The 11,486-nt window shown below is 42.9% G+C and overlaps 1 protein-coding gene across 1 annotated transcript; it reads right to left on the bottom strand.

The window, feature by feature from the left end:
- Positions 1–4,272: 4,272 nt before the first annotated feature.
- Positions 4,273–5,473, bottom strand: LOC103905511 (olfactory receptor 10AC1). Its single transcript, XM_009287191.2, has 2 exons — positions 5,462–5,473; positions 4,273–5,283 (listed from the first exon to the last, which is right to left on the bottom strand). The coding sequence occupies exons 1-2, from the start codon at positions 5,471–5,473 to the stop codon at positions 4,273–4,275; spliced, it is 1,023 nt and encodes a 340-aa protein (XP_009285466.2).
- Between the last annotated feature and the right edge of the window lie 6,013 nt (positions 5,474–11,486).

Genomic DNA, 11,486 nt, shown 5'->3' with positions numbered 1-11,486 from the left:
GAAGGATTCATCTCCCTTCTTCTGTAAATCTTCTATCTATAAATATCTGCAAGAGAAACTCCTATGGCATTCTAGTTTTTATCATAGAAAAGTCAATATGGCTATTGCCCTTGGCATGCTGAATAATAAGTATATGGAAAATAGGGGCCTTTTCTCAATAAAGCAAATCACCATCTTTGACAGCTTTTCACACTCATGATATTAAAGTCCGCTTTCTAAGTTTAATACTATCCACACATCCATTTTCACTGGCTACAACTCCATTGTTGTAAATAGCTGTATTAATTACACCTTGATGCTTTCCTTCTGCTTCAGATCACAGGACAAAAGAAGCTATTTGGGTAAATACAGGATTATCTGCAGGTTTTCTAAGCTTTTAAAGAATCCAAAAGAAGGGAGGCTGGTGGACTCACTTTCCATGTAAGCCAAAATGGATAGACTGTGATAACGTGCCTTTGTCAAGAGGGGTTGAATACATTGAAATTTCTTCCATGTTCTTAAAATTTGACTTCTGTCAGAATTTCAACTTCCCTAACCCATAACAGAAACACATCCCCATAGTAAACTTTTTGTATTTAGACTCCTAAAAAGTAAGGAAATATTTTTGATGCAAGTGCATTTAATTCTTTTAGGAGGTTGATGATTTATAGGAACAATTTTTAGGAAATGTCTTACCTGGATTGCCAGCAAAACATGACAGTGTGCAAAAAAAATGAGCTTTCACTGGTTTCTCTACACTGAAAAGGAGATTTCACTGGTACCCTACCAGTATCAGTGGTACTGGTAGGTAGCACCCAAGATACCTCCTTGAAATACCTCCTTGAGTGAACGTACCTCTTTGAATGGTATGTACCATTCAAGGTACTGGACCTTGAGTACCCTGAATGTTACTCAACGTCTCTGCCATCATCCTCCAAACCCTCTTCATTTTTGAGCACATGGACAGCACTGATGAGATCTTACAGGCCTTACAGGTTGAACTCTTAGAGATTGAGCTCATCCACTGATGAGAGCTGTGTTCTCATCCAGTGCCTTGCACAGGGCAGCCTTGACAAAATTAATTGCAAGGATGAATACTGTGGTTTTATGGCTGTGTAAACCATGAAGGGATTCTTAGAGATGTCTTAGCTGGTTGTGTTGAAAAACCTCATGACACCTGTGTTTGCCAGATCTCAGACCTCTGCAAATTTGGGGATGTAGGCATTCTTCTTCCAAGAAAGGACAGGACCATTTGTGGAATGCAGGTCCCCAACCTTACTCATACACTGGGGGCTCTTGAGACCCTACCTAACCCAGACAGTTATGATGCCCATGGAAAGATCTTTGCCCTATCTATCTTTGGTTGGAGGTGGAATATGCAGTTGTCTAACTCTGCACCGCCTGGCTGGATTCTGCTGTTCCCTGTGAAGTTCTGAAAAGGACTTAGAAATTCTCGTATTTTTTCTGTGCTCATGCCCTACATGAGGGATGTTGCTGTCTTACTTCACTTGGGCATTCTCCAGCTCTCAACGTACAGCATACTGAGTCAACAGGACTGAAACAGCCACTTGTAAAAGGAGGTGGTGGAAAAGGGACTTCAGGCAGCTCCTGGCAATTGAAAGGTAACATTTAAAAAGAAAGTGGTTCTGACATCTCATATACATTGTTGCTGCTCTTACACCGTAAGCTTCCCCTTCCCACTCTCATCCCTGAGTCCTCTCTACAGATCTATACAGCAAAGCCCTGCACTCAACACAGCTGGGCATAGGAGAGGGACTGTGGGTGCTGTGAATGGGTGTGGGAATACTGATGGGGATAGGATGGGGGATAATCTTGGGCTCTGGGATATCTCCTCACTCCATTCATCTGCAAGGACATTGGGTGGAGACAGTGTCTTCACAGAAAGCCTCCATTGCTTGTTGTGCTTCCCACATGTATTTCAGAACTAAAGAGCTGGGAGTCTAGCCTGGCTGCTGTTTCAGTCATGTCATCCGTCCCAAAGGCATCATCCATCTCCTTGCAGTGAGGACAGGTCTGCCGAGGTGGCCCCAGTCAGCAATTGTTCATGAGGAACATCTCTAGTTCAGGACACAGCCCTGCTATCTTCTCACAGCTAGCAGCAGATGATAGTTATATCTCTGCTATCCCAGGCCCACAGCTGCCAGAAACATGTGGGGGCCTCTACCAAGGTTCTGATCAGTATTTTAAACCTCAGTGTCTTTCTGTCCCTTAGTTTTATTGCCAGGTATTTGAGCATATCAATACCTCCCAGAAATCTCTGCTTTAAAATCCTGCTAGTTTTCAGGACACAGCCCTGCTATCTTCTCACAGCTAGCAGCAGATGATAGTTATATCTCTGCTATCCCAGGCCCACAGCTGCCAGAAACATGTGGGGGCCTCTACCAAGGTTCTGATAGTATTTTAAAACCTCAGTGTCTTTCTGTCCCTTAGTTTTATTGCCAGGTATTTGAGCATATCAATACCTCCCAGAAATCTCTGCTTTAAAATCCTGCTAGTTTCAGAAGGGACCTCTGGAGGTCTCTAGTCCAGCCCGCTGCTTGCAGCAGGATTAACTTCAAAGCTTGATTTGACTTGACAGGATTTGGAATTGATGCTTCAGTTTTGTCCTGTGGTCATTACAGTTATTTACTGTCTTTAAATCCTTTAATAGTATTTGATTCAAAGTACTTCTCTAATGTACTTCTGAAGTACTTCTCTATTAGTAAGTAATGTGCTTTTATTGAGACCCTCCCCTTCTTATTTTTGGAAGACCTGGCAGGTGATTAAAATGTTCACTACAACTTTGATCATTTTAAATAATGCAGCTAAACCTTTGCTCACAGCAGTAATTAAGTATTCATTGACATGAGAGCCAATATTCTGTGTTAATGTTTTAGCCTGGCTAGACTGTTAACTTGAAGACAGCTTTTAATGTGAGTTTTAAATTCCACATTTCTCTTTTGTCAGATGGCTCCAAGTTAACTTCCTCAGTTACAGTGCCAATTTTTTACATTAGTCAAATCCACTTACCATTATTTTTAATGATTGTAGCCCAGAGAAAGCAAATAACACTCTGCTCTCTCAATCTGCCAAGGGAGAGAGCTGAGGGCAGCTGAGGTGCTGACATTCCTTTGGATTAGACAGAGAAACAGAAGCAAGCCTTTTATTTTTTTTCTCAACAATTTGATATGTAAGAGGTGGGTTCTGAATCATAGGGTCTGTTTGCGGCTTTAAAGAGCCATGGGGAAGGGAACTATTAAATAAAATAATGAAGTTGCTTCTTTCCCCCCTGTTCCTCTCCAAAACTGATCTTCCCTAATTTGTCTGAATCATCCTGTTCCGCCTACATGTAGGAAACACACAAAATAACACTGCTTTGCACCTTTCAGACTCTTGTGTCTGCTGCAGTCCAGCATGTGCTGTAACTCTCACTGGTTTTGCTAAAGAAATTACAGTAAATGTAGCAGTGGTATTATTAATCTTAAAATTATACATTTCAACACTCCTCAGGTATCCTTATTTATATGATACAGTCGTTCCTGATAAAAGTCATATGATAAGACCAGTATCTTAGCCTTTATGTTACCATAGGAACAATCTAAACGTAAAGCATCTCCCTATAAAAGGAAAGATTGCTTCCTGCAAAACAGGCATAGGAAAGTGATACTCTTGTCAAATTGATGGCACTTTCATTTTCATTATCTAGAGTAATTCAAAGTAAGATGAGTTTACATTCATGATCTTTCCACTTTTGATGGGATGCTGGAGTGCGGCCTTCTACTAAATTTGGAGAAAACCACAGCTTAATTTCCATTTCTTTCTAGGCATGGGCTTTCTTCTTCTAACCTTCCAATAACCCTCTTTAGATTTTTTGTGCTGAAAAACTTACCAGTCTAAAATTTTTTATTGACTTCCCAGTTTCCAGTTTCTACTTTCATGTTGATAGAAAAATAACAAAACCAATACAGCAGCTTTAAATCTTTTTGTGTTGATCTTTTGATTGTGCTGAGATGACCATGAATCTAAGCACGAGTATGTATGTGATCGCAGAAGTGAGACCACAAACTGATCAAAGCTCTTCTTCCTCACAAGTCATTAAAGCATATCCATTTAGGTAAAGTGTTACATTAGAGACCTTTTTTGGTTTTTTTTTTTTAGCAGAGATGTCATTTTGTCATAAATGTATTGATGCATGTTGAATTCTGCCTGGATTTTTGCCATAGTGAAATCTATGGAGAATCTGGTCCTACCATGGTTATGGGGCTGTTTTCCAACAAGCACACATTTGTTCTACTAAAATTTACCACACACACACATCACAGCTCTGATAGTATCCCAGTTCAGCTGAGCTATTTTCTTCCTCCTCAACATTTTCATGATGACCCCTCTGATTTCCTCGTTCCTCAGGCTATAAATGAGGGGATACAGTAATGGAGTAATGTTGGTGTAGACCAGAGACACCATCTTGTCCCGAGCTGGCGAGTAACTGGACTTAGGGCGAATGTACATGAAGGTGGCACATCCATAGTGTAGCAAGGTGATGGACAAGTGTGAAATGCAAGTGAAAAAGGCCTTGCCCCTTCCTGCAGAGGAGGTGACACGTAGCAAAGCAGCAGCAATGCAAACATACGAGGTCAGGATTAGGAGGAAGGGGAGCAGCAGGAGGAGCACACTGGCAGCCAGCAAGGGCAGCTCAGGGGTGTAACTCTGTGTACAGGCCAGGTGCAGCACAGCAGGGACATCACAGAAGAAGTGGTTGATATGATGCGACTGGCAGAAAGGTAAGCGGAAAACAGCCACCGTCAACCCCAGAGCAACAGCAAAGCCTCCCAGGCAGCATGCCACAGCCAGCCTGAGGCAGAGCCCCTCACTCATCACAGCTACGTAGTGAAGTGGCTGACAGATGGCAACGTAACGGTCGTACGACATGGCTACCAGGAGGAAGCATTCAGCCCCACCGAGTGTCACAAAAAGGTGCATCTGTGCAGCACAGCCTATGAAAGAAATGGTGCTGCCATCCACCACTATCAGGCTGAGGAGTGCCTTAGGGACAATGACTAAAGTACAGCAGAGCTCGATGACAGAGAGCTGACAGAGGAAGAAAAGCATGGGAGGACGGGAAGGCTCCATAACCACCGCCATGAAGATCATCACATTCCCTGCCAATGTGACCAAATGGACAATGAGAAAGATAAAGAAGAGGAGGACCCGCAGACAGAGCAGCTCAGAGAAGCCAAGCAGGAGGAACTCCATGGTTTCACCAGTGCTCTTATTGTCCCTCTCCGTGCAGCTTTCACATGGTATCTACAGGGAGAGAAACAGAAGGGAGACAGTTGAATTTGACCTGATGCCTGGCAATCAATTCCATATGGGAAATACTGTTGCAGTACTGTAGAACCAGTGTAGTAAAGCTCATGGTGTGGGGAGGAAGGTGATTTCATTTAAAAACAAAACTGATTTCACTCAGTCACATTCAACACACTCTCAGACCCATATTCTCACAACCACCAAGGTTCTTGTGCCCAAATGATCTGCCTAGGATTCTTTGCCATGACATTGATGACAAGGAATGTCAGCTGTTGGATCTTCATCACTTCTTCTGTGTTGTTCTTAGGTTGGTGACCATGTGCAGGTTTTGAACATGCATTAGGTACCCTTTAGGAGTTGACACTGTCTCTCCATCCTGTCCTGCTTTTGAGAGTCATCATTGGACTCTCCCTCCTGATCTGAGCGTCCTAAGAAGCTGCAGATGGATGTGTTGGGATCTTGATGACCATTGACACCTAAGTCTTGCAGACATTCTGCTACTGCTCCTTCTGGTGCTTCCACTCCCAGGCAGACCCATTCATTCTCTATTCACACCAATACTGCAGTTCTCTACATCTGTGCCAGAGATGTACAAGGACAACCTGACAGTGAGCTGGAGCTTCTGCTCTACAATCTGACTCCAATTAATGGGAATTTGAGGTGTTTGCTGACTGGCTTCTCCCTTCCCCACAATGGATCTGCCTCAAAGTTCATATGGAAACGGGATTTCAAATGGAAGGGGTCAGTGATTAGACATGAAGATTCAAAAATTAGAGCTGACATTTTGGCTGCTTACATCTTTATGCCTGGCTCAGCCCTATGGCATCAGAGTTGAAGTAAACAAACTTCCAAACTCAAAACCAAAGCTGTCCATGGCAACGTACTCTGTATAACAATTTTTTAAAGAAAATACAAAGCTAGTATCTTGGACTTAGGGAGACTGAGATCTTGCTTGTCACAGGAAGAATGGAAAGTTCCTAGGAATGTGGAGTGATGCAAGGCTGTTTAAGTTGTAAAGATCTAGAAAAGATAAGGATGTAGAGAGCCGTATAATAATAAATTACATATACTGGTCTCAGGTGAACAGTGCTCATTGCTCATGTGTTCCTCATGTAATGCAATATTTACTACAAGGAATAATTCCAATCCTTTCTACACTTTACTGTAAACCAGGAATAAAAGCAGAGATTCCTTGAAGACTTCTGCTCACATAAAAAACCCAGCAATATTTAAGTATGAAAGAAGTTGGAAAATTGCATTAAATATTCCAATGCCATAAGAGAAAATAGAAGGAATGGGAAAGTGATGGAATATATTAGTGGAGACAGGGATTTTCCTGGAAAGAAGACATCTCAAAAAAGCTCCAGAAAGAAATAATCAATAAAGTTGAGAATTTGAATCTGATAAGTGTACATGCCTTTGCCTTTATTTTTGCCACTGCAATCTCTGGAACATGCTGCCCCAAGGTTTCCTTGTGATCATGTATCTCAGCAGGATTCAAAACATCTGAGGACTCAGGAGAATAATGAAAACATCCACAATATATTACCTCAGGTGCAAAACTAGGAATTAAATCTTTGTGCTTCAGAGCATAAGTCAGCAAAATTACTGTTAGGAAGAAACTTTACCGTAAGCTCCAAGACAAAAAAATGGACAGTCAGTGAAGACTGAGAAGGAGCTCTTTAGAGAATGTAGAGGGAGCAGTGATCCTCCAAAAGCAGGTAACTCAACAAGGACTACTGCTAGACACAGTTCCCATTGGTTATAAAGCCATGGCTAACTCCTACATCCACCTTTCGCTGCTCCAGGACCTCCCCAACAGCTATTCTAAACAGTCTGGCTATATAGCTTTCTTGACGCTGTATGCAAGTAGTAGGTCTTCACAGAAAACAGGAGTAATTAGTTGATACGTGATCTCCAGACTGCGGACTCAATCACCGGGGACCAGCTGGGGCTCCCCTTACTCCAAGTACTGAGACTTTAAGAGGACTCTACAAAACACAACAAAGCTAAAGAGTGGGGAAGAAACAGGGGTTTCCCTTCCTTTCATTTGGAGCTGATCATTTCAGTGACAACATACCATCTCTGGCTTAGAAGATAATAGAGACTTCTTCCTCTTGATGATGTGCGCGGTTCAGTCTGGGCTGAGATTCTGTTTCTTGCTCAATCTGGGGTCCCTCTGGCTGTGAGCGTCCCTAGGGCCAATGTTTTCCTTCAGCATTTCATAATCATCCTCTCTTCTCTTCTGCAGGACCGAGTTCCTTATATACAATATGACGTAGAGGTCTTTCCTCTTCCCTGCTGCCTCTGCCCTCCCTGCATGAATGACAGGCAGTTCCATTCCTCCCAAGAAAAGGGGGTTTGCAGTTTTTCTGTAAATCAAGCAACAGGATGTAATTGCACCTTTAGAGGAAGGCGGTGTTGTAACACCCTCCTAGAGGGCTCTTGCTCCTTTCGCTGAAGCAGTTGAAAGGAGCTGACTATTCAATTGGGCTGGTTTGTACCAGAAATGGCAACGATGTAGTTAACAGAATGCATTGCTGCTCTTCTTAAATAAAAATAAATCTGTGGGTCTTTAAGTAAGTGCCCTGGTTTCGGCTGGGATAGAGTTCATTTTCTTCCTAGTAGCTGGTACAGTGCTGGGTTTTGGATTTAGGATGAGAATAATGTTGATAACACACTGATGTTTTAGTTGTTGCTAAGTAGTGCTTACACTAGTCAAGGACTTTTCAACTTCTCGTGCCCTGCCAGCGAGAAGCTGGGAGGGGGCACAGCCAGGACAGCTGACCCAAACTGGCCAAAGGAACATTCCATACCATGTGACGTCATGCTCAGTATATAAACTGGGGGGAGCTGGCCGGGGGGTGGTGACCGCTGCTCGGGAACTGGCTGGGCATCGGTCGGCGGGTGGTGAGCAATTGCATTGTGCATCACTTGCTTTGCATATTCTTTTATCGTTGTTATTATTGTTGTTGTTGTCGTTGTTGTTATTTTCCTTTCATTTTCTGTCCTCTTAAACTGTCCTTATCTCAACCCACAAATTTTACTTTTTTTTTCCGATTCTCTCCCCCATCCCACTGGGGGTGAGGGGAGTGAGCGAACGGCTGTGTGGTGTTTAGCTGCCTGCCGGGTTAAACCACAACAGTTAGTTTAAACCAAACTCACACTTAAAGGCAAAGCAAAACAGATATAAAAACTTTAAACCCATCTGTAGAACTGTGTGTGGAGTTTTCACCAGTTCAGATAATCCATTATTTCTTACTGACTCAGATGAAATCACTGTTCAGCAGTGGATAGGACTGAGATTATTCGGGTCCAATTTATTTTTATTAGTATTGTTATAGTCATTCCTGGCCACTTACACTGAAATCATTAAAGAGATCTGTAGGCTTATGTAAGTAGAAAAGAGAGGTAAAGATTTTTGACTGCTAAAATGGAACTGCTTTCCACTAACCCAGCTTGGCAGAAACATGTAAATATGGTACCTTAAGATTTTTCCCAGGACATGGTTTAGAGGAAGTCTACCTTTCAAAATATTCTTCTGTAATATTTTATGTATACGGCGTAGTCATTTTGGGACAAAACTACCCCATGCATCAGTAGGGGACTAATTGCGTTGGGAGCAGCTCTGCAGAAAAGAACGTGGGCTTCCAGTGGACAGCAAGATGAACGTGAGCCAGGAAGAGGCAACGAAGACCAACCGCATACCGGGCTGCAGTAGTAAGAATGTGGCCAGCAGGTGAAGGGAAGTGATTATTCCCCTTTATCTGGCACACATGAAGCCACATTTGGAACACTGTGTCCACTGTTGCAGTCCCCCATACCAAAGAAGACAACAAGCTCAAGTGGGGCACATGATGTACAAGGAGAGGCTGAGAGAGTTAGGTTTTTTCAGCCTGGCAAAGAGGAGGCCAAAGGGGGATCCAGCTGATGACTTCAGCTAGCTATTGGGGGGCTACAGAGACAACAGAGCCAGAGTCCTCTCAGAGGGGCACAGTGAAACAGTCACAACATTTGCATCAAAGAAAATTCTGATTTGCCATAAAGAAAAAAAAGCTTCTTCTCACAAGGGTGGTTCAGCACCGGAACAGGTGTCCTGAGAGGCTGGGAGGTCTTCCTCCTTGGAGATGTGCAAATGTTGCCTGATCAAGGCCTGATCTAGCCCTGGAGCTAGCTGTGCTGGGAGCAGGGTGTTGGACTAGAGACCTCCAGAGGTCCCCTCCCATCTAAATCTTTCTTTGAGCCTATGATTCTGTTCAGCCTTCATCAGATATCCAGTATGGACAGGAGCAGAATTGTGTGTGTACCTGAGGAGCTTTGCTGTCACAAACTGAAATACTTGTGGAGTTTTGGCTCCTCCAAGGCCACTACTTGGGATTCTGTAGTGTCACAATTTTGAAATTAAGCAGAACTTAAATGCCAAAGTCGTATTTAAGTGTTTTTCCTCCTTTTAAAACCTGTCATGTAACTCTTGGAATTAAAGCTATGACAGTGGGGTCTATCTTCTTTAGTCTCTCAATTCACTTCTTTAATTTGCAACTTTTAAAACTTTTTTTTTTATTTCAACTTTTTTCCCTTCACTTTTTTTGTTTAAGACACTGCAAACAATTCAGGGCACAGAATGCCTTTAAAGCATTTACAAAACTGAATTCTGAATCTGGCTGGAATTTCTAGATGCTGTTGTATAATAATGAATGAATGAATGAACAGCCTTGAAGTCTCTCTCCGTAGCATGTTGTCTCTGCAGCTGTAACAGGAGTAAAATCAAGGAGCCGGTTATTTTATAGTTCCATCTAGCAAATTGGGTGGATTATAAGGGGAAGTAAATCTTTACAGTGAAGAGTCTGTTTTAGTTCAAATGCTTTGTGGAGTAAAATTGCTCCCTCTAGCAAATTCTGTGAGAATTTCAGAACACCAACTGGTTAGCTCATGTATAGTTTCTCTTTGTGTTATTAAATAAAATTCAGGGGCTTAGGTGCCATTTCTTCCTTTAATTTATATTTATTCTCTTCTCTAACCCAAACCACAGGAGAAAATCTGCTACCTCAGTAACAATGCAAAAATAATTACAAGGAACTATTTTGACAAGTCTGTTCCAACTCTCTCATCTTCCGATGGTCCTTTGCTGCTGCTGGACTGGAGGTGAACCTAGGTGAGTCAGCACGTACCCAGTAACCAATACCACCCAGTCAGCAGTAATATGCACTAATTTTTTTTACCATAGTGCCCAGCCTTGCACTGAAATAAGTAAGGCAAATTATTGTTTCAGTTTGTGTGTATGTAGATAAGCTCTCATTTATTAACACGCAACTTACCCCTCCCCGCAACGTTTCAACACACGCCTACACATTACCTCCAAAACATGGCTCACCGAACAGGGGCACATTAGCTGGAGTGAGGTATGCATCCCAGTGCCAGAACACACAGCAACAAGACAAACAAGGAGCAGGAGAGGATAAGAATATGCATGTCAAAGTGACTCCGTACTTCCTCCTCTAGCCCACGCCTTTCAGATTCCCAGCATTTTCATTGCATCAGCTTGCAGCCAAATTCATAATAGATTAATAAAAGCTGCACGTTAGCATCAGTGTTTGCATGTCTTGAGTCTACAATGTGTTAGAGAGATGTACCTTCTTCCTTGCTGCAGAGTTCAGCCCTGCTCTCCTCCCCCGCACTCTGTGTGATTTTTTTTCGGTACACGCCTGCAAGGCTTTGGGACTGGCCTGCCTTAGCCCGAATTTGTATAAAGAGTTTCTTGGAATCCATCTACGGTTAATGAATCACATCATATCAGTTTCTATCAGCAATTGCAACATACTTCAGAGGATGTTCCCCTCGGTTTTCAGAAAAAGGACCAGCGCTGGGCTTGCCTATCCACACCTGTGAATCGCCAGCCTGCTCCAAAGAAGGCAAGAGAAACAATAAAGCTGCCTGGGAAGCGTTACTGGGAAGCTCAGCGTAATCTGGAGCAATATGGACAAAAAGGGAAATGGCTGAGACACATGCCAGGAAGCCTGGAGGAGAGGGACGGCCAGTCCCAGTGACAGCCAAGGAAACGGCGCTCTCAGCCCAGACATCCCTGTGGCTCTGACATGACAGAGAGACACAAAACTTTTCAGCAGGCCGACAATAATGTTCGAGCAACATGAAGTAACTAGCCAGTAGTAAAAGAGAATAAAGAGAATAAGAAAGAGTGCAGA

The sequence above is a fragment of the Aptenodytes forsteri genome, unplaced genomic scaffold (genome assembly GCF_000699145.1).
Source record: "Aptenodytes forsteri isolate BGI_AS27 unplaced genomic scaffold, ASM69914v1 Scaffold216, whole genome shotgun sequence".
In the NCBI taxonomy this organism is placed as follows: Eukaryota; Metazoa; Chordata; class Aves; order Sphenisciformes; family Spheniscidae; genus Aptenodytes; species Aptenodytes forsteri.
Note: the sequence above shows the minus strand (reverse complement) of the source record. Positions and strands in the feature narration are given on the sequence as shown.